This window comes from Rhinolophus sinicus, linkage group LG07, assembly GCF_036562045.2.
Source record: "Rhinolophus sinicus isolate RSC01 linkage group LG07, ASM3656204v1, whole genome shotgun sequence".
Lineage (NCBI taxonomy): Eukaryota > Metazoa > Chordata > Mammalia > Chiroptera > Rhinolophidae > Rhinolophus > Rhinolophus sinicus.
Window position 1 is genome coordinate 81,931,990 of NC_133757.1, and position 26,847 is coordinate 81,958,836.

General features: G+C 55.9%; 4 protein-coding genes and 1 long non-coding RNA gene across 6 annotated transcripts; 2 read left to right on the top strand and 3 right to left on the bottom strand.

Moving 5' to 3' along the window:
• Window positions 1-103: 103 nt before the first annotated feature.
• Window positions 104-8,587, bottom strand: PALM3 (paralemmin 3). 2 transcript variants are annotated; one of them, XM_019746131.2, is made up of 7 exons: window positions 8,381-8,587; window positions 5,906-5,954; window positions 4,873-4,953; window positions 4,192-4,334; window positions 3,964-4,048; window positions 2,264-2,309; window positions 104-2,152 (listed from the first exon to the last, which is right to left on the bottom strand). In XM_019746131.2, exons 1-7 carry the CDS (start codon window positions 8,419-8,421, stop codon window positions 336-338), a joined length of 2,262 nt encoding a protein of 753 aa, XP_019601690.2. In that variant the 5' UTR covers window positions 8,422-8,587; the 3' UTR covers window positions 104-335. The 2 variants fall into 2 exon arrangements, with proteins under 2 accessions (XP_019601690.2, XP_074194188.1); XM_074338087.1 differs by lacking the exon at window positions 8,381-8,587 and having other exon boundaries at window positions 4,192-4,375; window positions 5,906-5,950.
• Window positions 5,150-7,242, top strand: LOC109454949 (uncharacterized). The gene is made up of 2 exons (XR_002138538.2): window positions 5,150-5,276; window positions 6,713-7,242. It is a non-coding gene; the product is annotated as an uncharacterized LOC109454949 (long non-coding RNA).
• A 5,100-nt stretch (window positions 8,588-13,687) lies between the features above and the next one.
• Window positions 13,688-16,045, top strand: MISP3 (MISP family member 3). Its single transcript, XM_019746167.2, has 3 exons — window positions 13,688-14,835; window positions 15,350-15,423; window positions 15,668-16,045. The coding sequence occupies exons 1-3, from the start codon at window positions 14,268-14,270 to the stop codon at window positions 15,683-15,685; spliced, it is 660 nt and encodes a 219-aa protein (XP_019601726.2). The 5' UTR covers window positions 13,688-14,267; the 3' UTR covers window positions 15,686-16,045.
• Window positions 16,046-19,081: 3,036 nt separating this feature from the next.
• On the bottom strand, window positions 19,082-22,143 carry LG07H19orf67 (linkage group 07 C19orf67 homolog). The gene is made up of 6 exons (XM_074338089.1): window positions 21,670-22,143; window positions 20,844-20,988; window positions 20,620-20,720; window positions 20,349-20,534; window positions 19,877-20,011; window positions 19,082-19,425 (listed from the first exon to the last, which is right to left on the bottom strand). The coding sequence occupies exons 1-6, from the start codon at window positions 22,002-22,004 to the stop codon at window positions 19,251-19,253; spliced, it is 1,077 nt and encodes a 358-aa protein (XP_074194190.1). The 5' UTR covers window positions 22,005-22,143; the 3' UTR covers window positions 19,082-19,250.
• A 1,102-nt stretch (window positions 22,144-23,245) lies between these two features.
• Window positions 23,246-26,236, bottom strand: SAMD1 (sterile alpha motif domain containing 1). The gene is given in 10 exon segments (XM_019746084.2): window positions 23,246-23,979; window positions 24,062-24,173; window positions 24,271-24,367; window positions 24,456-24,750; window positions 25,171-25,414; window positions 25,416-25,547; window positions 25,549-25,591; window positions 25,594-25,638; window positions 25,641-25,745; window positions 25,748-26,236. Coding segments are annotated over 10 exon segments (1,587 nt in total). The 5' UTR covers window positions 26,103-26,236; the 3' UTR covers window positions 23,246-23,820.
• Between the last annotated feature and the right edge of the window lie 611 nt (window positions 26,237-26,847).

The window sequence follows — 26,847 nt, forward strand, 5'->3', positions numbered from 1 at the left end:
ATCAATCACTCATATTCTCTGATTCTAGCTGAGTGAAGCCTTCAGTTTCCCACCAGGAGATGGTAAGGTGGTTCCGTGCCAAAAACACACATTCAAGCTGTCAGAATGCTTTAAGGTTTTATTTTCAAGTATAAAGGCTTAGTCGGAGAAGGGGACCAAGGTCAGGCAGTGGGCAAGGGGTCCAGAAGCCCAGGTGGAGTGGATGTGTGGGCCAGCTGGCTCCTGGATGCCATGGCCAGTGCCCTGTGCCCTGTCTGTGCCTGGGACCCTCTGCTGGATGCCAAGAGGCCGAGGTAGCTGTGAGAGGAGCGGGGTGTGGGGTGGAAGGCGCGGGCTCACATCACCGCACAACACTGGCACGTTTTTTGCTTAGGGCCACTCGCCTCTTCGCCCTCAGGAGGAGCAGGTGGCTGGGGCTGCTGGGCAGGTGCATAGGTGGGCATAGGGCGGGCACTGGGGTTGGCCTTGGGCCGCTCCACTGGAAGTAATGGCTGGCACTCGGCAGGCTGCTCAGGAGCTGGGGTCTCTGCCAGGAGGGGCGTGGCATCCCCGGAGGGGTCCTGGCCCTCAGCAGGGGGTTGGGGCTTCACTGCTTCCTCCTCCAGGGAGCCTTCTTGTTTCTCCTGGGGCTGTGGTCCTTCCTCCTCTGGCTGTGGCTCTTCCTTGGCCCCCAGGGGAACCTCTACGTCACTCACCTCCTCTGCCTCACATTCCTTCCCTCCTCCTGACTCTCTCTCCTCTTCTGGACTCACATCTTCCTTGATCCCTTGGGTCTTCTCTGCCTCCAATGGCTCTTCACTTCCTGTTTTCTCTGCCTTCAGTGATTCCTCATCTTCTTTTTTCTCTCCTTCCAATGGCTCCTCATCTCTTGTTCTCTCTACCATTAGTGATCCCTCACCTTCCTTTCTGTCTGTCCCCAATGGTTCTTCAATTGCCTCTAGCCTTTCTTCATCTTTCTTCTCTACTACCAATGGTTCCTCAACTTCCTTCTCTTCCACACTGAGCTTTTCCTCACCTCTTTCCTTCTCTGCCCTCAATGATCCCTCAACTTCCTTGCTTTCTATTCCCAATGGTTCCTCAACTTCCTTCTCTGCCTCCAGCTTTGCCTCACCTCCACTTTGCTCTACTCTCAATGGCTCCTCACTTCTTTCCCTCTCTGCCCTCAAAGGCTCCTCAGCTTCCTTGCTTTCTGCTGACAATGGTTCCTCACCGCCTTCCGGATCTGTCTCCACTTTTTCCTTACCTCGCCTCTCTGGCTTCAAGGGTTCCTCACTTCCTTTCCTCTCCACCACTAGCAACATCTCCACTCCTTCCCACTGTGCCCTCGCCTTTTCCTCACTTCCGTTCTTCCCAGTGCCCATTGATTCCTCTGCCTGTCTCCTCTCTACCTCCCAGGTTTCCTCTCCTCCCTCCCTCTCTGCTCCCAGTAGACTCTCATCTCCTCCCTCCCTCCCCGGCACCCTTGGCCCTTCCAAGCCCTCCACCAGCAGCTCCTCCCATTCCTCGCTGAGGGTCACTCTTTCCACCCAAATGAAGGACCCCTCCTCTCTTGCAGAGCCCCCCTGACCATAGCCATCAGGGCTGCCCCTGGGGGCCCTTTCCACTTCTCCAGAACCTGCTCCCTCTAGTCCCTCCTGGAGTCTAGGTGAGCTGGTCTGCACAGCCTCCAGGCCTGTACCCACCTCCCCCATGGCCTCTGCGTCATTGCTATCCTTGCCTCCCACTCCTTCCCAGACCACCTCCACGATTCCCCTGTCTGTCTTCACCCAGGATGGGAGCTCTGGGTGGTCAGCTTCCGGCCTGTCCCCAATGGCCTCCAGCACCATCTCTTCCACCTTAGCCTCCAGCTCAGGGCCTGTGGGTCCCATGGCACAGTCCTCTGTGGCCCGCAGCCCCTTCCACACCACCTTCACCATGCCCTCTTCTTTGGCCTCATCCACCCTCACCTCAGATGCTGTCATCCCCTGACTCTGCTGCTCTGGAGGGGGGCTGGGTCTGGGGCAGGGGCCGTTGGCTTCTAAGGAGCCCCCAGCTGGCCCGGGGACCCGCCTCAGGGGTGGAACCCCAACAACCTCATCTCTGGGCTCAGAGGGGGACTCTGGGGACGTGCCCGATTCAGCTGGCAAGGAGGCTCTCTTCAGATCAGTCTGGCCTGGTGGAGTCGGGGGAGGAGAGGAGAGAGGGAGTGACAAGGTAAGATTCAGGCCACCCAGATTCAAGCCGCCCTCTTGAGACCCCCACACCCAGGGGTACAAACACCCACCTGTAGTACCTGCCTCCACAGCGGGCTGGGAGAGCGGACGATGACCCTGCAGGAATGGCGGAGACAAGGTCAAGCCAGCCTATGTCTCTACGTTGAACCTCCTGCATGCTAGTACGCCTTTCCTGCTCAAACACCCTCAGTGGTTCCCCATTACCTTCAGAACCAAACCATCTACTGCACCTTAGCCTTCTTTACCCAGCTTATTGCCCTCTGCTCCAGCACCTTGCACACAGTAGGTGCTTAATCAATACTGTGCTGCGCAGCCAATATCTCTGTACTAGGGACTTACTCTGCCATCTAGGAGGTTTCTGTGAACAAGGGATATTAAGCCTTTTGCTATTGGAATATACATTCCAGTGGGAGGAGGCAGGTCATAAATACACACAAATAAATATACAACGTCTGTGTATAAAAAGGACTATGGCAGGAAAAAAAAGAAGGATGAGAGGTTAAGGAGTGCCTGGAAGGTGATGAGGTGCCTTCTTTAGATATAAGATGCCGGAGGGCCTCTCGGAGGTGACATTGAACAGAGATCTGAAGGATGAGAAGAATAGGCCTTGAGTCAAGAAGTGGGGAAGGGCATTCCAGGCAGAAGGGACAGCAAGAGCAAAGGCCCTGGGGCTGCAATGAACTAGGCAAGTTAAAGGAACAGAAAGGAGGGTCAGTATGGCTGACTATAAAAGGGTAAGGAAGTAAGAGGAAGATGGATTCAGGGAGGGGAGCTGGGAACAGCCACGCAGGTCACGTAGGCCAAGCTCCATGGATCTCCTCACAGTTTTCTGATCCTATCTTCTTTCCAGCCCCCATGCCTTTGCACAAGCTATTCTCTGCTTGCAATTCCCTTTCCCCTCCTGCTTGGATCCCACCCAGATTCAGCATAGATGTCACTATCCCCAGGAAGCCTTCCCTGAATCCTCAACCTCACTCAGATGCTTCCTCCATGCAATCACATGCCCAGGGCACCCCTTCACTGACTCTTTGCACCCCTCTCCTCATCTGGTCTGTGAGCTCCTCTGGGCCAGGAAGCATGCCTTGTGCAGGATCCCTGTCAAGGAACTGCTGGCTTATACCAAAAACCCACCAAGTTCTCCACATGCCGATTAACAGGTCTCTTTCTCTGTCCTGTGACAGGCACTTGGGAGCTACGGCAAGACATCATGCAGAGGTGGGGACCGTGGAAAACCTATACTTCACTGTGGCCAGGTGCAAATGTGGCCAGATCTTTGGACTTCAGGGAAAACCCAGCCAGATTTTTAGAGTAAAGTGTGTGGCATGTGGATTCTACCTTAATAAAGGCATTACTAAAATGAAAATCCCAAATCCCCAGAATCTGTGTAGAGCATCTCACGGGGGCCTATTCCCACCTTTGAAGCTGAATTCCATGAGCAGTTGCCCAGATTTTCCACCTGCCTTCCTTATTTGGGCCATACTAGCAACCATGTATCAAAACATTCCCTGGGCCTGTTTCTGGTTCTAAGCTGTGATCTTGTCTACCATCTCCCACACCTCTTACAGATGTGTGCTGATATTCTCTTCTCAGAGACTGGAGAACTGAGGCTTGGGTAAGGAACGTGACTTGCCCAAGACTACAAAGCAAAGAAGTAGCAGAGGACCAAGCATCTAAACTGCCCTTGCAGAGGTCCTGCTTGGGGCCCTGTGGCCACAGCCCCTCCCGCACCATCTGCTCCTTGACTCCTCACCTGTCTGCGCCAGGTGGGCCTGCCTGAGGGCTTGTGCTGGGCACCTGTGGACGCACTTTGCAACAGCTGCAGCTGGGATTGGAGTCTGGGGAAGAGAGGGGGCTGCTGGGAGCCAAGCCCCCAGGCTCAATGGATCCCCCCAGTCTCAAGATGCCACCCGGGAGTGGGCCCCAGGAGGTCCTGTCCTAGCAGGCTGGGGCCAAGGAGGCAGGCAGGGGCCCCACTCACGTGAACAAGCTGTCTTCGAGGTTCCGGATGCGGGCCTGTGCCTGTCCCTCGGGGGACTGAGGGTCCTGGGAGGCGGGATCCTCGGGTCCCTCAGACCCCTCAGGTGCCCCGTCCATTAGCCACCGCTCCCGGAGAGACTTCCTCTGGGCATAGGAAGGGGGCTCCAGCTGGATATAGGACACCCCTGCCCCATGCAGGGTCCCTGCCTCACCCCTCAGGCTGGGCAGATTGCCCCTCAATCACCCAGATGGGTCAGACATTTCTCCCTTAGGCTGTGATACATGCCCTCATTGACCCCCAACACTGGTAGGTGAGACAGACATTCCCATTACCAGCCCATAGCTTCCCCGGGCTGGAGAAAACACCCATCAACAGCCCCAACCCTTCCAGAATGGGACTGACACACCCAAGGGTGAAATCAATGTTTCTCTTGACCCCTCCCTACCCCAAAGTTAGACAAATACCTTCACTGTCCCCATACTCTTCCCAATGGTGGAACGAATTCACCACCACCACCGCCCCCTCTCTCAAGCAGGGAAAGACACCCGCCCCCAAAGCTGGAACCAGTGCCCCCAACTACTAGCCCCAAATTAGAGGCTCCTCTGGTCCCGCCAGCCAACTCTCACAGGCACCCTCACTTCCTGGCCCAGGCTAGGCAGGCGCCCCCGCTGGCCCCCCAACCTTGAGCCGCTCCACGCGGAGTTTCTCCTCCTCCAGCTCCCCGCGTGCTGCGCGGATCTCCTCCTGCAGCCGCAGCTTCTCCTGCGCACAGAGGACGGAGCTGCCTGCGGACCTCGCTGGGCCGCCGCCTCCCCTTCTGCCCTCCCTCCTTCGCCAGGCTCGCGGGGGCTCCCGGGGCTCCCGGGGCTGCGGGTCCGCGGCTCGCACGTCGGGGCCGGGGCCGGGAGGGGGGGGGGGGGCTGCGGAGGCGCTGACTCAGCAGCGGCGGAGGCGGGGCGGGCGGGGGCGGGGCCGGTCGCGCCCCGGATGCTGCGGAGGCCTGGCCAGCGCCGAATGGGGGTCTGTGGATGCGGAGCGCGGGGAACCTTGGAATAGGAATCTGGAGAGGAGACAGAACTGTGGAGGTCCGAGATATGGGGTTAAGAGAGACGGGGTTCAGAGATGAGGGTACAGATACGGGGATCAAAGGGAGGGGGCGAATGAAATGGGGGTCCGGAATGGAGGTGTAGCCATGAGGGTCCAGCGAGACTGGGCTGTAGAGATGTGGTCCAGAGAGGTGGGGGACAGAGAGATGGGGGTTAGTGAGGTGGGGGTTCGGGGACATGGGGTAAAGATATGGGGTGAGAAGGATGGGGTCCAGAGAGAGATGAAGATTTATTTAGATTTGAGAGTTCAGAGAGATGGGGGTTAGTGAGACAGGGGCCTGAGAGATGGGGTTCAAACATGGTGTACGTAGGAGATTGGGGTTCAAGAATGAAGCATCGGATGATGCAGATTCTGGGAGTGTGGGTCCGCAGCATCCCCATTTGGGGGGGGGGGTGATAGAGGAACTGGGGAGCGGAGGGTGCCTGAGAATTTAGGTGGGGCGCCCCAGGCAGAGCTAGAGCTGAGGGTGCTGCTCCTCCTCATCCCCGCCTCCTTCACAGCGCTAGGCCAGCTCCCTGGGATGGGAGGAAAGATTGGAAGAGGCCTGGGGCAAAGCTGAAGATGCCCAGGGCGCTGGGCGGGGGCGCACAGGGAGGGCCTCACTTACCGCGATGACCTCTAGTCGCTGCCGGTAGAGGGAGCTCTCGGCCATGGGCCTGTGGGGAGAGTACCGGGGCTGCGGAGAGGTTCCCCCAGGGCCCCACCCACAGCTGGTTGACCTCTTGAATGCCACTCTCTGAACCAAGATCCCTGAGCTGCTTGGAAAGCAACTAGAGCCCAGCATTTCCTCTACTTCCCCCTTGCACCTAGGAGTCAGGACAGAGGGTGGGGGTCCTGCGAGGAGGTAAGAGTGGAGACCATTACAGGTTGAGCTACTAGGCTTGACATCACTTCTCTGAGCCTTAGTTTCCTCATCTGTAAAATGGGCCTGGATAGCTTGACCATGACCTTGCAGAGAGATGCACCTAACAAGGAAAATACTGCTCCAAAAAGAAGTAGTATAGTTTATTATTCGTAATACCTTTAATAGTTCCCATGATTAATAATGCTTATGATTCATTATAATAACCATTCCCCGTCCATCCTACAGAAACTTTCAAATCCCACCAGGCTCCCAACATGCTATGTGTCTCTTTCCAATTCCACACCCTCTCTGGACCTTGTCTTGTACCCAGGATCCCTTCAGTGCTGAAGGGTGAGGGAGTCTGGGAAGAGAATTGTCCATCCCACCATGGACACACACCATTGCCTTGGTAACTCCAGAGCTGTCTTCTCCACCTGCTAACTTTTCCTACAGGGGGCAAGGGTCACCAAGTCTTGCTGCCTAGCTCTGGACTCTGAGCTGGGAGGAAGGGAGGGGGATTTGTGGTTTAAGGTTTAACCTGAGATACCCCCATCATTGTCCTCCTTGCAGCACCCCAGGATCCTGCTTCCCAGCCTCCAGGGCCGCCCTTGGCTCCATCTGGGCTACCTCTGGAAGCTGGAGGCTGACTGTGGTACTGCAGGGCACTTAGGAGACAGTCATCACTACACCAACCTATCATCACAGACAAGCATTGAGCACCGACTACGTGAAGGAGCTTGACAGGCCAATATCCTGAAGGGTGTATCTATCTGCCTGTTGTCCCGGACACTCAGCCCAGGGCAAGCCCTCAAATATTTATTAATTTGAGCACGAACCCTATTGGGTGAGTATTAGCCTCATTGCCCAAACTCTGGTGGGGCCTACTGGATCTTCTCTGACCACATCTTGAAGGCATAATATCAGCACGCATTTAGCACTTACTATATATAGTGCTCTAAGTGCTCTATGGGGCTTCCGCTAGGCTGCCACAGCTACCTCTGCCTCCCCCTCCCTGCCCTAATCTTGAGAGACTGTAGTTGACTCATTGCTGAGTTGACATTCCAACTGAGAATAAAATCAGCCAACCATTAGCCAGCACATACTATGTACCAGGTTCTGTGAAATGCTTTACCCATATTGAATCTTCCCAACAATCCTAAGAGGTAAGTAGTACTATTGTCCCCATTTTATTGATCGGGAAACTGAGGCTCCGAGAAGTGGCAAAAAGACTTGTCCAAGGTCACTGAGTCAGGATAGGAATTCGAACCTCTCAAGCCCAAAACACTGGGAACACTGGGGAAGGGCGGGGGGAGTCCGGGCACCCTGTTTTGGTAGCCAGAAGGCCAGAGATCAGCCTAGGGGGGAATCTCTGATTTCAATTGGGGCAGGGGGCTGAAGTCATGCTTTGCAGGAAGGCCAGGCCCCCTGCTAAATAGGTTTGTCCTTGGTGAAGGGCTGAAGTCCCCTCTCTGCTGTCCCACCCCGAAGATGTAATCTCCCAGCCTCTTCCTTGCTGGGGGGGATCGGGTTCCCATTGCTAGGCAACCAGGTTTGTAGTTGGTGAATAATGCAATGGGGACCCAAAACAGTGAGGAGCCAAATTGGGGTCCCTGCGGGAGCCCCTTTTCTAGAATTTTTTTACAAACCTCTGGACCCCCTCCACTCTCCTACTTTAAAAGGCCCTCATACCTCGAATATTAAAATACTCTGTACACACAATCACTATTGTTTATCTCTAACTCTACAAGAACAACTTTCATGGCCATGGCCTTTTGCCACCAGGAACACTTGGTGGCCATTTCATTAAGCAGGTGATCATTTCGATTTTGCCATCATCTTTCCCAGTTCAGGAGCTGTTAACATTTTTCGTTGGATCTCAAGCATTTCCTCCCACCCTGGAAGCTAAGGGGTGTCCCTAGAGGCAAAGTGTAGGAGTGAGGGGCCCTGGCATTCTCCGCCCCCCCAGTCATAGCCCCACCCCCAGGCTGGACTTTGGGCTTCAAGTCTGCCAGCGGAAAATCCCCGAAAAAGAAGGGGATGGAGGTCCACTTTCCCACCCGACTCTTTGGGGAGGGGGACATCGGAGAGCCTGCGGAATTGGCTGCAGCGGCGTCCCTCCACTCCCCCTGGTCCCTTAAGAAGAGGCCATCTGGGGCTCTCACCCCCGTGGGAACGCCAATGTGCCCCATGAGTCCCTCCCATGTCTTGTCCACCTGCCCCCCTACCCTGGACACTTACATGGGTGTGGCCGGAGACCACACCTGGCTCTGCAAGGCCATCTCTGCCCAGAAGCCCACGTTCTGGTCTCCGAGATCAGGACCCACCACCCGCTTGCCCGAAGGTGCCCTGGAAGCTGTGACTTGGCTGGCGGGGAGGGGGGGCTGCGGTCAGGCACCGGGAGAGCTGGTCCAGCTGGTTTGGGCTGGGCGGCAGGAGGCGCACCGGGTGAGGGGGGCTGGGGGCTGGCGGGCAGTTCTGGGGAGGTACTATCAGCTGTCCTGATAAATTATTTACCGGCCACTGGCCTCCTTGCGGCAGCCGGCTGCCTCCCAGCAAACACGCTTTCACATGTGTGGTCAGGCATGTGGACCAGAGTGGGGAGTCACCTTGGAGTATGGCGCCTTCACGTGGAACCCGACACCTCAAGTCCAGCTGCCCACCAAGGGTCCCCCACGTGTGAGCATTGTTGCACACCACACATGCTGGCTACTCTTACGCACCACTTACTGCCCTCCCTTCTCGGACACTAGCTCTCAGTGGGGAAGGAGGGGCTGATCCAGCTGGAAGATTCTGAGCACCATGGGAACAAGGAGATGTAGGCTTTTGGTAACTGTGGGTAACTTGCCCCAGGGGTAACTTGCCCCAGGTTTCTAGGCCTCAGTTTCCCCTTTTGTGCAATGGGAGAATTAGATCAAGTGGCCTCCAGGACCCAGGACCCTTAGATGCTGTAACAGTTAGGGGTGGGGTCTGATGAGGAAGGTCCAGAGAACTTCCTGTCCAAATCTTGAAGGTCTCTGTTTTGCCTCACTATGCCATTCTTAAAGTGCCAGCAGCCACTTTCTCAGCTGACCTCATGTTTCATTAATCACCCCTTGGGGAAATCATCTATTCTCCAGGTTGGTCTCCCACAGTCTCCAATGCTCCCCCTATCATAGCCCTGGTCACACGGTGCAATTCCAAGACATGAACCTCAAGGAGAATGGTCCTTGCCCTGCTGCCCCTGCCTTAGAGAGCACACTCCAGCTGAGACCCTCCCCAGGGAGCAAAGGGACATACCCACCTACATCCTGCACCTCCCTCATCCTACTAGGGATACTTGGGACCCCAGAATTCCCTATCCCAGTGGTTTTGAGCAGTTTCCAGAGGGCAGACCATGCAGCCAGGATGTGCCTCCTGCCCCCCCCCCACCTCAGAAGTGGCTAAGGACAGCTGTTGGGAAGGGTGAGGAAGGAGCTTGGACATGTAGGACAGGGTCCCCGGGGGCATGCACAACACTCCTTGCTATGCAGGACGGAGTTGGGGGTGGAAAGCAAAGAGGGCCAGACTGAGGGCTGGGTTTTCCCTGTACCACACATTTCCCTGTACCACACATTTCCCTGTACCACACATTTCCCTGTACCACCATTTGAATCCTAGGGATTCAAAATGTTGTCAATTAAACCTGGCCTTCTTGGTCATTCTGAAAGTATATTTGCCATGATAAAAAGAGCATATTTTTAAAATTAGTTTTTAATTATGGTAAAGAATACATAACAAAGTTTATTATATTTAGTGGCATTTAGTATATTTACAATGTTGCAACTATTGCCACTATCTAGTTCCAGGACTTTTTCATCACCCCAAAAGGAAATCCTGTCTCCATGAGCAGTCACTCCTCATTCTTCCTCCCCCAATCCCTGGCAACCACCAATCTGCTTTCTGTTTGTATGAATTTCCGTGTTCTGGACATTTTATATCAATCTGCTTTGTTTGTATGAATTTGCGTGTTCTGGACATTTTATATCAATGGAATCATACAATATATGGCCTTTCGTGTCTGGCTTTTTTCACTCAGCACAATGTTGTAGCATGAATAAGTGTTCCATTCCTTTATATGGCTGAGTAATATTCCACTGTATGGATGAACCACATTTTGTTTATCCATTCATCTGTTAATGGACATATGGATTGTTCCCACTATTTGGAGGAGAGAGTGTATTTTATTTAATTGCTTGTAGTTTGATTTTGTAAATAATAATAATGATGATAATAATAATAATAGTATAAACGGAGCCACCTTAAAATGGAGCTGGAGCTGCCATCCCAGAGAAACTGGCTCACATGTCATATGCCTCAAAGCTTTGGAATTTTAAAACAGGGCAAAATAACCTTTGGACTGGCCTAAAGCAACACTGTGTCCCAAAAAATTGTTTGCAAGGGTAACAAGAAAGCAGATATATGACTACCAGATTGATGACTATCAGATTGAAAATTTAAAACATTGTTTAGAATTGGCATAACTATGTTAGTTCATCTGCACCAATAGAAATGCCTTTCTTCTATTAATGTAATTGTTCCCCTTCCTTCTCTCACAAAATACCCCCTGCCTTTGTCTCTTGCTTGGAATACTGGTTGGGTTTCTGCCTGAATCTGTGCTTCCAAAATAGCAATTCTTTTAGATCTCAAATAAATGCTTGTTGCCTCTCACTTTGGCCTTTTATTTTTTGGTTAACAATTTTATAACTGTTAACAATTTATATGTATAATATATAAGCTTCCCTTTGTACTCTTGTCCTGCATTCCACATTAAGGCAAGACTGTTTTGTTTATATTAATAATTGTGTCTCTCCCAAACTCAAACACGACTTCCAGGTCTGATTTATTTCTTTATTCCCAGCATTGGTGTGGGCCCAGTATCATTCAATAATAATTCTTAAGCAACTGCTATGTGTCAGGCCCTGTTCTAGGCATGGGGGAGTTGGGTATAAAGGTGAGCAAGACAAACCAAAAGTGCTATAATGCAGCTCACTTTCTGGTGTGGGGAAGACAGATAATATACAAAGAAACAAAGGTAATTGGTGATAACTGCAGTATAGGGTGAGTTACAGAAAATAAGAGGGGTAGGGTAATGAGAAGGGCTGTGTATTATGTAGGCTGGATGATCAGGGACCACTTGTCTGAAGAAGTGACATTTGAGCCCAGACATGAATAGTAGAAGCTAGCAACATAATAAGGCATTCCAAGCAAAAGGAGAGAAAAGGGCAAAGGCCCCGAGATGGGAATGAAGTGGGTGGTTTGAGGGAAGCATGAAGGCTGAGTGAAGGAGTGACTGAGGGAGAGAGGGTCAGAAGATGAGAACTGAGAAGTGGGCAGAGCCTTTGGGCTGGGGCAGGAAATTTGGAATTTTCTTCTAAGTTTGAGGGGGAGCCATTGGAGGAAGGTGAAGTGGCTGGGATGAGGGTGGAGCGATGTGAATGAATTCAGAATACGTTTTAGGAACACAGCCCAAAAATCCAACAACAATTCAATATACAGCTGGATTGGAGGGGGCCTGAGGGAAAGGAAGAAATTGAGGCTGACTCCTAGGCTTTGGGCATGAAAACTAGAATGGGTGAGTTGTCATACATAATGGGGAGGAGTAGAGTTAGAGGAAACCAAGAGTTGTTTTGAAAGTATTCAGTTTGATATATCTATTAGACTGGAGACTGTTGGCCATGGAACCAAAACTCAGGGGAGAAGTCAGAGCTAGAGATATAAATTTGGGAGACACCAGCATAGAAATGGTGTTTAAAGCATGAGATTGGAATTTGTCAGGGTCCCAGAGATTGTGTGCTCAAGCTGAGTAATTGATGAGAACCTAATAGAGTTGGTTTACAAAGGTATGGGGAAACAATAAAAGCATTGTGCGCACCCTGGGTTAGCAACAGCCAAGAGCTGTTACACCCCTTGGCGTTGGAGAGAGAGAGCTGTGCAGAGCTGCTGCCTGGAGTGGAGGAACACAGCCAACTGCATCCAGCTGAGGGAGGGGGCATGGGATAAATATGTTGACCTCACTCTCCTGTCTCTCATCAGCCAATCCCAATAGAAGCCAGAGGGGAAAGAAGCCTGCTGATGCAGGTGAACAGAAGTCTGAGAAGGGGGGCGCTGGAAGTAGGAGGAAAACTGGGAGAGGGTGGTATACCTGGAGACCAAGGAGCTAATGGAGAGGAGGTCAGAGAGGAGTCAGTGACCTGGTCTGACAAATGGAGGTCATCAGCGTCCTTGGATGGAGAAGGCTCAGTGGGATGGTGGGACCAAGAGCTGGGTTAGCATGGCCAGAGAGGGGCTAGAGGTGATAAAATGGAGAGGCCACTATACAGACAACTCTTTCCAGAAGTACAGCTTTAATCTTTGTCTCCTCCCAAGTGAGTAGGCACTGTTATCCCCATATTACAGACAAGAAAACTGAGCCTCAGAGAAGGCTGGCACCTTGCTCAAGTTATGAGTGGATGGAACCCGGTGGGCCCGATTCCAATTAGGCCAATGGGGTCAGAGGAAGGAAGGTCAGATGGTAAGAGTGAGGAGGGTAGTAATTTGAGATTGGAATCCGGGAGAGAGAAGAATGAGAGGGTGGAAAGGGTAGGCAGAGAGTTGAGAGGAGTGATCAGTTGGATTATTAGGGTTTCCTGAGGCTGCATAGGCCCCTACTTTTTCTAGATAATTATATCTTTCTAACAGGTCACACCCGAATGGTTGGTTGGGGTGGGAGACAAAAGGCAGATTTGGAGAGAGCCGGAGGGATGAGAGTGGACAATGTCCCTGGGAGTGGGTCACCTGCGTGAGTGCCAGGATCTGACTCCAGCTGCAGAGAGCTGCTCCTTCCTGCAAGCCTGGATCCTTCTATGGGCCTTCCCAGCCATCTGGGCCCAAGGTGACAGCCTTTCAACTGCAGCCACCCCACGCTGTATCTGTTCCTCCCTCTTCCCTCAATCTAGGAATGCACTTGGACCCGGATGCCTCGCGGACTTTTCCGGGAGGGGTGACGGGTAGCGGCCTCTGGGTGGGAGCGAGCGGTGGCGCAAAGATGGGAGCCTCGCATGGCCCCCAGACTCCTGGCGCCCCCTCCAGCCCGAGCTGTGCGCCGCAGGGGTGTAACGTGGACGGACAGCTCAGAAGCCAGGGGCGTAGCTGTCCGCTGGCACCCTCTGGGCAAAGCTGGCAAGTCTTCAGAATATCTTCGGGGACAGACATCACTACCAGAGGGCCAGTGGTTCATTGGCCCAGCCCGGGGCTCAGCTGGGGCCAAGCCTCCTGGCAATTCCAGGGACGTGGGACCGAAAAAGTGCCAACGTGACGGCCAGTGAGTGAAACGGCACCCAGACTGACCCCCCAAATAGCGAGCCGAGTCTAGGTAAGTCCGGTGCCCTAAGCTGACCCGAGACACGCCAGTGGACAAAATCCGGTGCCGGACAGAGGCGCTCCCGCCCCGAGGGCGGGGCCAGGGCGGGGCCCGAGTGCTCCGGGCAGGTGCAGGGGGCGGTGCCCGGCCCTGCCCCCAGGGGCTGTTCTTGGAGGCCAGGGGCGGGTCAGAGAAGCGGCCGGTGCGGGCAACGCCCTGGAACCCGCGGGCAGTGACTGAGGCTACAGGTGCCGCGCACGGTACCGTGTCCCAGCTGTGGGCATCAAAACTTAAGCTCTAGGAACCCACGCTTCCGAGCTGCTACCAACCCTGGACATCGAGGCCTCCGGGCCTGAGAACGGAGCCCTGGGGTCGTCAGAAGAGAGGGGCCCAGAGCCCCCGGGGTCAGACAGCGAAGTCCCCGGGCCTGTCGCAGAGCAGGACACCGAAGTCCCCAGGCCAGGCGGCGAGGTCCCCGTGCCCTCTGCAGAACAGGGCGCGGAGACTCCCGAGCGAGAGAGCGAAGTCCTTGGGCCATCAACGGGGCAAGACGAAGGGCGCCCCGGGCCGTGCACACCTGGGAGCTTTGAGAGTGCGGGGCCAGGCAGCGACGACTCCGAGCCATCCGAAGCGCTAAGCGCCGGGGTTCCAGGGCAGTGTCCCCCTCAGGGTTCTGAGACCTCCTCCTCTGGATCAGACTCGGAAGCCCCCCAGCAGCGTTTTCCACTGCGCTCCGAGACCCCCCAACAGTCCCCAGAGGAGCCGCTCATGGAGACGCCCATCGAACGCGAAATCCGCCGGAGCTGCGAACGCGAGGAAAGCCTGCGTCGGAGCCGGGGCCTGAGCCCAGGCCGCGCTGGCCGCGAACTAGTCGAGCTGCGCGTGCGGCCGGTGCTCAGTCTGCCCGGCCCAGGCCCCGCGCTCCCGCGCGCCTTAGAGCGCGCGCGGGCGGGCGCACAGATGCAGCGAGACATCGAGCGGGAGGCCCACCGGCAGGCGGCGCTGGCGCGCCCCGCGACCCCGGAGCCGCACGTTCGGCCGCCGCCGCAGCCGCTGGGCGAGCTCAAGCGCTTCTTCGAGGCCGCGGGCGGGTGCGGCGCCTCGCCGGTGGCGGAGGGCGGCACGGGGCCGCAGCGGCTGCCCCAGCCCGGAAGCCGGCCGCGTTCTGCCGTGCAGGGCCGGTGCCCGGTGCTGGCCCGCGCTCCGCCGCCCATGGCGCCGTCGCTGCTGGAGCAGGAGGTGCGCGAGGCGCAGGAGCGCGAGCGGGAGCTGCAACGCCAGAGGCTCAGCGTCTATGGCACCGCCGAGTTCAGAGAGCCCGCGCCGAGCCTCACGGGTAAGCCGCGCACGCCGGGGTTCCCAGGGCTCCAGCCGCGCTCACCGACTATCCAACACCAGTGTTCCCTCGTCTGGCCTCCTGGGGATTTCCCCTGGCACCCAGACACCTGGGACAACCCCCTCTCAACTTTCCTTTCCATTCCCACCCCTCTGGGCTGCCCACTCTCTCTGTGCTGCACCCCGCCCCCTATTCGGAGGGGTCAACTTCCAGATCCATCCCACCTAGGCTCGTGGTGGGAGAAGGGAGGAGGATTCCAGATGTCTTTCTCTTTGTCGGGTCCCAGAGAACCCTGCCTGGGTTCTGCCACTCTTGGGGTCGTCCTGAATTTTCGGGTTCTTACCTCCCCAGTCTGGGTTTGCCTCCCTCCTGCTTCAGAATGGAGGCTCCCAGGGGGGAGGAGGGAAGTGAACGCCTGTGTGTGTTTAAGGGGCGCGGCCGGGCTCCTTTGTCCTGGCCACCTCCAGCTGGTGAGAGGAGAGGCGACCCTCGCTGAGTGCCCCTTTCCCCGCAGCGATCAGGGGCGACGGAAAGCTGGCGGTGATCTGGCCTCCCCGCAGAAAAGCCTCGGAGAACGGCCTGGAGCAGGTGGGAACCCCTTTCTCCTCGTGCCTCAGTCTCTGGCCACTACCCTACCACCACCACACACCCGTATCTCCGTGTTGCCAGTATGCTGGGCCCAGGAAAGTGTATCCCTGCGCCCCCGGGAAGTCAGTCTAGGCTAGGACCCAAAGTCCCCGGCGCGGGTCGGGGATGAGGAGGCGGCGGTGGTCCTGGGCCCCAAACCGCCCTACCTTGCGCCGGCGTGTCCCGACTGGCCCCCTCTTCCTAGGAGGAGCGGAAGCCTTGAAGTTGGAGCAGGCTAGGACCCCCGGCCGGAAGTACCATTCCCGTCAGAAGACCCGGGCAGGGGCGCCCAAGAGTGCCCTCCAGATCAGCGGAAGGCCTGGAGCGGGGCCAGCGGTCTGCGCCGGGGAAGATGAAATCGATCAGCCCATCATTGAACTTGACTTTGTGAAATTGACCTGTCTTCGCTATAAAAGTGTTATTCCCCATTGGGAAACACCACCACAACACAGCCAGTGAAACTGTCCTGCCTTCCGCCTAACGGCAAACAGAGCTAGCCTTTCCCTCCTGCCTTGACTGTTAGAGGACCGGGTCACCGCCTCTGCTGTCCCCACTCCCCAATAAAGTTCCTTCTTTCTGGGCAGTGCAGACTGTTTTCTTCTGGGTCTTCTTGGTCTGGGGTGGGGCGGGAGAGCGGCAAGCGAAGAAGAAAGCCGCAGTAGGCGCGGGCGGTAATGCGCCATGTGCCCTTAACACCCTGTTCTGGGGCTGAGAGTCTCCCACGGCCCGTCCTGGGTCCTGATGCCCCCTGGCGGCGCGGCCGCGAGCTGCGGCTTTCCGACCAATGAGCTCACACCTCCCTTTCCAGACTTCGTCAACATTTTATTAGTGCTAACGGCATGCCCAGCGCTGGGCGCTGGCTAGACAGAGGTGATAAGAGATTGTTCCTGCCCTAGGGATGTAAACAGCAGCTCCAAAAAAAAAAAAAAAAAAAAAAAAGTGAGGGTACAATCTCCTTAGCAGGGCATGGAAGGCCATTTACAATCTTCCCAGCGACTGCAAATCTCACATTCTTAGGGCCCCAGGCAGATAGTAAGGATAGAGATGGGGTATACTTGAAAACAAATGCCTCATTTCAACGGGCAGGTAAGTGTCCCTTCGTCTCAGCAGTGCTACCAATGAGTGAGTTAAATGGTGCCAGAGCTTCTGCTTTCCAAAAGCAACTGGAAACCCAGCTTTTAAAAGAGAACTCTAAACTTTAAATAATGTGATAAGGAAACATTTTAAATGGGCAGGGGGCTGCAGGAAGCAGCAAGCAGCCCGTCTGCAATGGGGCTTGCGGCTGTCAATTGGCAAGCCCTCCCTAATTTCTCTGTCCCAAGACAAGGGGTTCAAGGCCCCGCTGGATGGGATTCATAAGGTTCTGTGGACACCCCAAGTTGTAAAACTGTATCTGTGCAATCATATTCTGTGGTTTTAGTGTACCAGTTTCTTAGAGGTGCAATGAGACCAAAAAAATGGTGAGACCCAGGAAACATTTTAGAATCATTGTTTAAACTCCTGAATTTGTCCAACTCTGTATACCGTGGATCTAGCAACAGGCTGGAACTTGCACAGGGACAAAAGATGGCTAATGAAGACTGAAAGAATGCTCACAAAGCATTGCACCCCCAGAGCAGCTCAGCCTAAGGACCCACCCCCTGACCCTGTCATCAGCACACTGACCACATGCTTGACTGTGACTGAGAGGTCTGGAGAGAAAGGCAAGAAAGATCACTGCCAAGGTAGACATGGAAACACCCAGAGTCCTTTCTTAATTTCCAGCAGGGCAGATAAGAATTAAGCATGTAACGAGTTGACCGGAGCTTAAATGTAGACCTGCATTCTCAAACTTTCCTGCAAGTTAAAATCACCTGAGGCACACTTATGACGAGTAAAGCAGAATCTGAGGGAGGCCTTGGCATTGGTAAAGCTCCCGGGGTGCTTCCAACATGGAGCCCAATTTGAGAGCCATAATGTAAAGGCTAGCAGTTCTCAAAGGGTGTTGCCTGGTCCAGCAGTACCAGTATCCCTAGGGAACTCTTTAGAAATGCACATTTTTGGACCCCATCCTAGCCTTGATCAAAACCTCCATGTGATTTTCAGGCATGCTCAAGTTGGAGAATCATGGGTGTAGACAGTTCCTGATCAACAAGACCCAGGAAATCCAGCCTGTTTCCTTCCTCTCCCAGTACTACCATCACCCACCGGAAATCTTTAGTCTTAAGTGGCCTGTGGATTAGTCTTAAGATGAGACAGTCTAAAGCTGCGTGTGGCTAGTCCAGATTGAGATGTGCTATTAAGTGTAAAATACACACATTTCAAAGGACTATAAAAAGGAATATAAAAAGGAGATATCTCAACAATTTCTTATATTGATTATATGTTGAAATAATTTTTGGATATATTGGGTTAAATAAAATATCACTAAAATTAGTCTGATTTCTATTTTTTTTAAATGTGGCTACTAGAAAATTTGGAATTACATATGACTTGCATTGTGGCTCGCTTTATATTTCTATTGAACTGAGCTAATTTATAGTTTTACAGCTGGCAGAAATCTCACAGGGGCTACCTCAAATCAGCGTTAAGGAGTTTCAGAACCCCTTTGAACTCATTCATACCTGGGCTATGGAGTAAAAAATCGTTAATGCAGTCAGAAATTGTCACCAGAAGCCCCCTCCCTCCGAGAACAAGGGTTTTGGAGTCCAATCCTGATTCATTTCACTTGTCACGTCCGTTTTTGTCGTCTGTAAACTAGGGCTTATGATAATACTATAGCCAGGGATTATTAGGTAAGCGAGTGCTTTGCTTAAAAGCATAAAAGCAGGGCTCTAGGTCTCTTCTCCAACTCTGAAAATGCCCGGGGGTGGGCGTGCAGGTGGGGGGCGGGTACCAAAAGGCGTCCCTTAGTTTGAACGGCGTAACTTGCAGCTGAGTGACACCGGGTCAGGAAGGACACCTCTCCTCTCGCAAGGGACCAGTAGCAATCAGAAGGACCCAGCTCAGGTCCAGGCTCGGCCACTTCCTCGCTGTAGCTTTGGGCAGGTGAATTCACCTCTCTCAACCCAGGTCTCTTCTCCAGTCCAAGGCTGGGGTGAGGCTTTAGAGATCCCAAGTTGTAGTTCTTTGCGGCTCTCCCACTCCGTCTGCGCCCCGGACACCGCGCGGGGTACAGCGACCGGCCCGCTCCTGGACCCAAAAGCTGGAAGAATAAGATTTGACTTAGGCCCTTAGAAAACTGATCGCGGGCCCTTTCCTGGGGTCCATCGGGAAAATACGTCTTTTACCGTATACAAAAATAACTTCCGGGTCAAATTATGCGATTGGGCGTGGCCCTGGATCTCTTCACCCCCAGCGGGAGTTGAATTTCCCGGCTACCCGAAACTTGAGGTTTTTTGGGTTCCGGTTGTTGACAAGCACCACTACTTCCCTTTTTGCTTCATGCACCCTTCTGCGCATGCCCAGAATTCTCACCCACCGGTTCCCTGGACCACGGTTTTGTTTCCAAAGACTACATTTCCCAGAAGACCGCGCGAGTGGGCGGGGCTTTCTCCCCAGGGGGTGGGGCGCGGCGCTCCGAGCGGACGCTGAGTCTGTGACCTCTTTTCTTTCTTTTATTTAACGCAAAACTGGTGTGTCCGCACGCAGGGCTCCGCGGCCGAGCGGGACCCGATGTGGACGGGCCAGTTCGGCCTCGCCCCTTGGAAGGTGAGGCCGAGCTGCACTTGGAGAATGATTGAGCCCCTCCCCTGCCCCCTCTCCTGGAGTTTGGAACTGTCAAGCTCCAGCTTTCACACTCTCCAGGTTCAAGACCCCTGCGCGGCCCACGCCGCAGGGCCGGCCGCGCTCGGGGGCCGGGCTGGGCCTGCCTGGCCCGTGAGGATCTGCACCAGCAGGTCGGTGGCCAGCATGTGTGACGGCTCCTCGAAGCCAATGGTCAGCAGCTGCTGGTAGTCCCCAGGCGGCTGCGGGCACAAAATCCTGGGGGCCGGGGACAGACAGGTTTGGACGTGAGCTCCCCCTGCTACTCGGGAGCCCCTCCCCTCGAGTGAGAGGCTGTGGCTGAAAGAGGCTTTGTTTCAGCTGGGGGTGGGAAAAACCCTGGGGGAAAGTGATTTCCTTGTTGATGAGAAGCCTAGAGGGTGATGGCTCTGGGAAGTTGAACAACTTAGCCCTGACCTGGCCAATTAGCTAGTTGGGTGTCTTGGGTAGGTAACTTAACCTCTCTGAGCACCTGTTTCTTTCATTGTAAAATGGGGCTATTAGTATAGACCTCAGTGGGTTGTTACATGAGTCTGCATAAAGCAGGGTACAATAAAATGCTGTTGTTATTACCAAGGGAAACAGTGTTGGGGGAGGTAGATGGACTTTGGTGGGGTTCAGCCCCTCTCTCCAGAGCCCAGGCCCACCTTGCCATCGCCCTAGCTCCTACCAAGAATAAAGGTCATCCTTTGCTGGTCCTAGGGGCACCCATCGCCCGATCGACCACAGCTTCTGAATCTGGGGGCACGAGTTGGCTGGACTCTTGCCTGTGTCTTCCCACGTATCTCGATAGCACAGGAAGTAGCTGGGAGGGGAAGGGGCAGAAATTAAAGGTGAGCAGTTTCCTAGCTTCTATTGAGGGCTTTAATTTTGGAGGTGAGGTGGAAACTCATCAGAAATTGCCTTCAAGTTCTCAGGTAGGGATGTGACTCAATACTGAGGCCTTTTCTCCCTGCCAGCTTAGCTTACTTTTAAGATGAGTATTTTTATTTTGATTGGGGGATGCGTGTGTTTTTTTAAATGTGGGGATGGCCTTTCCTTAGTTTCCTGCTCGGCTTTCCACACTTTGATGGTCGTGGTTCAGAGGCCCATATTGGCATTCTGCATAGGTAGGGGGCTTTGATTCAGGGAAGGGAACTCACTAATCCACATGGGAATCTTGCCCCTGGCCTCCAGGCTCTGAGGTGGTTTCCAGGTTCCAGCGCATCTTCTTATAGAGATACCGGGGAAAGCGGCTGGCAGTGTAGGCAGCAGGGGCACAGTATCTGAAGATGGACACCTCGTGGGAAGGACTGATGGAGAACCTCCCGCAGAAGAAACAGGAGATGCTGGCAGGAGATGGGAGAATGGCGAAGGAGGCTGAGGCCTGGACTTCTCCACCACCACCCCCATCCCCGTCTCCTACCATTTTACCTTAGGGGGTCAGTTTCCTCCAGGTCCACAAAACCAAAGGAGGCATACATGAGCACCAGCTGTTCCAGGCGCAGGGTCAGCTGTTGAGAGATCTCTAACAGCTGCATGGAAGAGGGGCATCATGAGATTAGCTGGTCTGCCAGGAGCACCCCCCGGCCCTCCCCAGCCTCCAGGCCTAAAAGATGAAGAAAGGGACATGGGGTCTAGGAAATCGCCCCACACACCCCCTTTCGGACCAGCTCCTGCAGAGCTCCATAGATGGGGGGCATGCTCCGTGCAGCTGCCTCCAGGTACAGGAAGTAAGGCTCACACATCTTTAAGAAGGTGGGCATAGCCTTCGCCAGCTGTTCCTTCTGCACTTGGTCCCTGCTGAAAGGAGAAGGGGGTCTTTGCCTGGGTCTCTCATTCCCCTTCCCCCATTTCTCCCATTCTATTTCTGGCATGGACCTCCGATGCAACCCCCCCCCCCCCCCCCCCCGCAATGCCAGGCCTTTGTCAGAGCATCTTCCAGGACAACCTGCATCACAACCATTTGCAACACTTGTTAAAATGCTGACACCTGAGTCCTACTACTACTGCCTTTGACTCAAGATTCTCTGCAGGGTGGAGCTGAGAAATCTAGAAAATCCCAATGGATGCTGAAATGTGAGAATCACGGTCCTTTTTCTCCTGGGTTGGGAATCACATTCTCCTTTGGGGTCTCAAACTGATAGCCAGCAGGCCAAATCTGGCTCAGATAGGTTTTATTTAGCCTGCCCAGGGTCCAAAACTTAAGCCATCAGTTAAAAACTGGGGGGAAAAAGTCCTAGAGATTTGGCAACCCAGAGCCCACATAATAGCAGGCGCTCCCTAACCTCAAATAGTTCACAGCCCTCAGCACTTCCAAATTGGATTCCTAATCAGCTGGCTTCATTTACTGTCTTTGGCTCCTAATGCTCTTAAGTTTACAACCCTGGTGTGTGCCACCCGCCTATCCAGTCACGCTTCTTTCCGTCTCCTGTTTCCTCATCCTCCTTATCCACGGGGACCTGGGACCCTGTCCAGCATCACCTGTAGATTAAATAGCTTTGGAAATCATCTGCCTTTTTGAGCAGGTAGTGGAGCTGTTCGGTGATGGGGCTGAACATGGTGTCCAAGGATAGGCGAGGAGGTACGGGCCCCGGGCCTGGGGCCAGAGGCTCCGGGGTAGGAGTAGAGGGGGAGGCCTCCAGCAGCTGCTCCTGGACATCCTCTTGCTGCGCCTTGGCTGGGTCCCCAGGTTGGCCAGGGGGCGTCGACCACGAGGGATCTCCACAGGGTTGTGCTCCAGGTTCGAAGTCCTCTGGGGGCTGCGTTTCCCTAGGGCCCCGGGGGAGCGGCCCCACGAACCACTGCTCCGTAGCCATCCTGGGGGCTGAAGGCCGGGATCGGAGCTCTTTAAGCCTCCACCACTCCCGTTGGCCGCGGGTTCGACCCCGCCCCGGGAACTCGGGATTTACCAGGGCTGGGAGCGCGGCGCCCAGGCCAACTCTCCCTTACCTCGACTTCTTGCGGGCGGCGCACCGCGCGGAGGGAGTTCGCCTGTTTTGAATTTCAACACGCGGGAGGGGCGTGCCGCTCGGGTCGGCGCTGACCGCCCGCGGAGCGCTGGGTACACGCGCGCTCCCGCAGCCCAGCCAGCGGGGGCGACCTGAGCTGGCACTGGAGCGGCCACGTCCTGGGGGTGCTGTCCCGGGGGCCAGCGCCTTTATCTCTTCGAGGCAGTTTCCTAGAGAGGAAGGGTCTCTACCACGCGTCGAAACCCTGGGGGGCAGGAATATAAAGATAGCCGCCCACCCCTCATCAGCAGTCTTTTGGCCCAGGAATCTGTATTTTAAAAACTAATGGAGTTAAGAAATGGCATTAGAACTTAGCAGGGACTTAATGCTGTAGTAGTTACTACTAGTAATAAAATTCTTCACCTGGAAAAATTTTCCCATCCCATGATCTCATTTGATGACCCAATCCCTTGTTCCTTTTACGAAGAGGACTGTGGGGCTTGGAGATTTCTGCCATGGGCCCAGAACAGATCCCTGCTCCCAATAGTTCTTTGCAGCACATACAGGCTGTCAGATATATATACATGTATCATATATATATATATATATATATATATATATATATATATATATACACACACACACACATATGTAGGTTATATATATATAACCTACCAAGCCAAATACGTTAATTATACTTAAAGAACATGGATAAATACTCAGAGAGGTGTTGGACCCCACCCTGTGTGACCCTGAGCAAGAATCTGCTGTGCAGAGCCAGTTGCCTTGTCTGTAAAGTGGGTTTTTACACACTCTGTCTCATGGGGCTACAGAGAGAACCCAGAAAATGCTCATAAAGCCGAGTGAAGTTTGAGGTTTGAGCATCTACTGCGTGCCCAGCCACTGTTCTGGGCATGGGGACATGACAGAATTAAGCAAATATTCTGGCCCTCCTGGAGCAGTCACTCCTGGCTATGAGGTAGCTAGCTCCATTCACTACCTGTCTCCTTCCAATAATTCTGTCCTAACCTGACTCTCCCAGGAGGCTGGTGTGGCTCTTCAATGCCCCTTCCCCAACTCCATTCATAAAATGGGACTTCTGGCCTTCATTATTTTTTTTAAAACTTTATTTAAAAAACCATCGGTGCAATATTAAAAAGCAATACAATCAGCTGGAGCGACAACCAACAGAAAGAAAGAGGAGGAATAGGGAAGATCCAGGGACCCCACTTCAGTTGCTCCCTGGTGCTGGAGGCCAGGGCAGACTGAGAAGGGGATTGGTTGGTGGGGGAGGGAAGAAAGGCCACCCACCAAAGTGAACAGGCAGAACAAAACATTTATACAGGAAACATCTGGCTGGACTGAAGATCTAGGGGAGATGGGAAGCCCCCATTTCTTTTTTCCAAAAATGTCCTAGGCTGGGGGGCAAGAGTTGGCCTCCTTGGGGTAAAATGAGTAGGCCCCTGTCCTGCTCCCCACTCTTCCATCATGGAGTTTGGGATGTGCTGGGGGCCAGATGTGTGTACGTGTTGGGGAGACACAGGGAAGAGATGAGTAGGGAGGAGTGCCCCCTCACTGAAATATGTTATGAGGGCTGAGGGTGTCCCCGGTCCAGTTCCTAGACTCTGGGGATCTTGGGTGAGATAGGGCAGGAATGGATCAGGGCAGGGGTGAGGCCAGGTGCTCAGCCTAGAAAGCCATCAGGGTCATCATCCTCAAAGTGGCCTTGCTGGAGCACCTTGATATGGTGCTCATAGATTTTCAAGGCTGGGCCAAGGCGGATGGACAGGCCCGTCAGCACATCTGTCCGCTGCATGAGCAGGAGAGACTTGCCATCAATTTCCTGGGTGGGATACAGACAGACAGAGAGCAGGGTCAGAGTAGATCCCCACTGAGACCCAAGAAGTCGAGGGTGGGGCACTCACCTGCTCTTGGAAAGCTGTTGCCTGCTCAGGGAAGCCAGCCTCGGTGAAATACTCTACCACGTCCATCACGGTCCACTCGACAGGGTCAGCTGGCTTCTCTTTGCGCCCAGAACTGTATTGGAACAGAGGAAACCAGTGAGCAGTGATGCTTCTCTGGCTCTATTATACACCCCGGGCACCACCCTGGTGTCTCAAACACGCCAACTTACGGACAGCCAAAAGGGGTCCCATCGGCCCCAGGCAGGGCTGGTTTTCCTGGGGGCAAAGGCACAGGGGATGGGGAGTCTGGCCCAGTGGCAGCAGAGGCTGAGAAAGAAAAAGCATTTATCAGTGGCTGTCTTGGGGTTTGGTTCCTCCCCACCAGGTACCCTCCCCCACCCAGAGGAGTCCTTACCTGATCCCCCTTCCTTATTCATGGCTGCCATGGAGAACACCTGGCGGGTGCCACTGCCTGGCGCTGGCCCCCGCCCTTCATCCTGGCCCTGGTGGGTTACACCGGGCATCCACTCCTTGACCCTCTCCTTGGCACCCTGAGAGCCCCGCTCGCCATTAAGCTGGTGGTGCTGGGCACCTGCAGGACGGTCACCCTCAGGGACCTCTGAGCCTTCAGATACATCGTCTTCCTCATCTTCGTCTTCATCATCATCTTCCTCTTCTTCCTTCTCAAGCACTCGCTCTTCTCCACCTCTCTGGTATCAGGGAGAAGCGCACAGGTTACCAGCTGTTCTGGCCCTGGGCCCAGTCCCTGGGATCCAAGACCAAATGGTGTGCCTAACGGCCACCTTTAATATCAACGCGAACTAACTTTTAAGCATTCACTCCGTGCCAGGCTCTGTGTTAAAAAAAAACCCCTAGTAGCCAAATTTCACTAAACTCGCTCAACAACCCCAAGAGGTCGCTACTGTAGTTAAATCGCGTTTTACATTGAAGGAAACTGAGGCTCGGGAAGATTAAGTCGCTTGCCAAGGTCAACACGCACGGAGACCGCAGAAAAGACGCACAAAGCTCTGGCCGCCCGCAGCCCGGTTCCTCCCGGGACTCGCGCCCCCGCCACCAACTTCGCCCGCACCTGCCCACCGAGCAGCGCCCCCCCTTCCCGGCGCGCTCACCTTGCTCCGCGACGCGCGGGCGCTGGCGGCCGGCGGCGCCCGTCCGGGCCTGTCCCCGCGGGGCAGCGCGAGCGCTCCGAGGCGGGTGCGCTCCAGGCGGCCCCGCGCTGCCGCCTCTTCCTCCAGCAGCCCCTGCACGCGGCCGCGGGTCACGCGGCCACCGGCGCCGCCGCTGCCCCCGCGGTAGCGCACGACTTCCCGCAGGCTCACGGACCGCGCCGGGCCGCCGGCCCGCGCCGCGCCCCTCCGGCTGCTGCTGTGGCGGCGGCGGCGGCGGCTGCTGCTGCTGTGGCGGCGCCGGCGGCTGTGGCGGCGGCGGCAGCGGCGGCTCCCGGGCGGCGACGGCGGGCGGGGGGCGCGGCGCGGGCCGGCCGGGGCGCCACTGCCGGCGGAGCAGCAGACGCGGGCGGCGGCGCGGCCAGGGCGCGGCCTGCTGCGCGCGGGGGCCCGGCTGCGCGGGGCCGGGTGAGGGGGCGCTGTGGCGGCGGCGGCCGAGCGGGGCGCCCGGGCCGGGGCGGCGGCAGCGACGGGCGCGGGCGCTGGCGGCTGGGCGGGCGTGGGCGGCGGCGCGGCGGCGGGGCCCCTGCGGGGGCGCGCGGCGGGGCCGGCGGGGTGGCTCCGCGCCGGGGCGGCTGGACGCGCGCCGCGTTGCGGTACGAGATGCTCCCCTTGTAGCTGACCCGGAGCACGGCGCGCTGCTGGATCAGTTTCTCGAGCTCGGCGCGCGTGCGCTCCGGCTCCGGGCCGTGCCGCCGCCGCACCATCCGGCAGATGCGCTCCAGGTCCGGCCGCGCCTTGCGCGAGCGCAGCGAGTCGATGGTGTCCAGGATCCACTCTTGGTAGTGCGGAGAAGCGGCGGACGACGAGGTAGCGGCCGCCGTGGTGGCGGCCGCCGCCGTCTCCGGCGGGGGTAGGGCCGGGGGCCCCGCCATGCCTCCCGCCCGGCCCGGCTGCACCGTGCGCGCTGCCTCCCTCCCAGCGCGGCGCCCCCCTCCCCGACTCCCCTCCCTCCGCCGCTGCCCGCCTCCTCCGCTTCCCCCCCCCGGGGGGCGCAGCGCCTCGGCGGAGCGGCGGCGGCGCTGCTGTTTCTTTGCAAAAAAAAAAAAAAAAAAAAAGAGAGCGAGAGAGAAAAAACAGTGAGAGAGAAAGAAAAGAGAGAAAAAATATGCACACACTCACTCACTCGCACGCACGCACACACAGACCCGCTTCTGCTGGGCGCGCGCGGGGCCGGGGATGCGAGGAGGGAGGAGGGGAGCGCGGCGCGGCCGGCCCCTCCCCGCCGCCGCCGCACGCGCGCCCTGCGCCCGGGACACTCCGACCCCCCTTCCTTCCCTCCCTCCCTCCGCCCCGCCGCCCGCCTTCCTCCCTCCCACCCCCACGCGCCCGCTTTTAAGGTGGAGCCCGGGCCCCCCGCCCACCCCCTTTACCCAGCGCTCTCGCTCACTCTGGCTCGCCCCGGCCCCCCCTTACAACTCCCGCGCGCTTTTTAAGGAGGCGCCGCGGAGTTGGCGCCGGGGCGGGGGCGGGGGAAAGCGGCAGGCGGGGGAGGGGGAAGGGAGCGCCAGGGGGAGGGGAGAGGGGGCGGGCAGGGCGGGCGGGCGGCGCTCGGCCGCCCTCCAGCCATTGGGCGCGGGACCCAGACGTCCCCGGCGCCCAGCCCCCCTCTCCACACCT

Bases quoted from the DNA above. Each gene is read 5' to 3' on its own strand.
- PALM3 (XM_019746131.2), bottom strand. From the start codon at position 8,421: ATGGCCTTGCAGAGCCAGGTGTGGTCTCCGGCCACACCCAT. The intron at 4,335-4,872 runs GTTGGGGGGCCA...TCCTATGCCCAG, and splicing joins TCCGCGTGGAGCGGCTCAAG to AGGAAGTCTCTCCGGGAGCG. The intron at 2,153-2,263 runs GTGGGTGTTTGT...CGACTCCACCAG, and splicing joins TGTGGAGGCAGGTACTACAG to GCCAGACTGATCTGAAGAGA.
- MISP3 (XM_019746167.2), top strand. From the start codon at position 14,268: ATGGAGACGCCCATCGAACGCGAAATCCGCCGGAGCTGCGAACGCGAG. The intron at 14,836-15,349 runs GTAAGCCGCGCA...CTTTCCCCGCAG, and splicing joins GCCCGCGCCGAGCCTCACGG to CGATCAGGGGCGACGGAAAG.
- LG07H19orf67 (XM_074338089.1), bottom strand. From the start codon at position 22,004: ATGGCTACGGAGCAGTGGTTCGTGGGGCCGCTCCCCCGGGGCCCTAGG. The intron at 20,989-21,669 runs GTGATGCTGGAC...TTCTCCTTTCAG, and splicing joins CAAAGCTATTTAATCTACAG to CAGGGACCAAGTGCAGAAGG. The intron at 20,012-20,348 runs GTGAGTTCCCTT...TTCCCCTCCCAG, and splicing joins CAAGATTCCCATGTGGATTA to CTACTTCCTGTGCTATCGAG.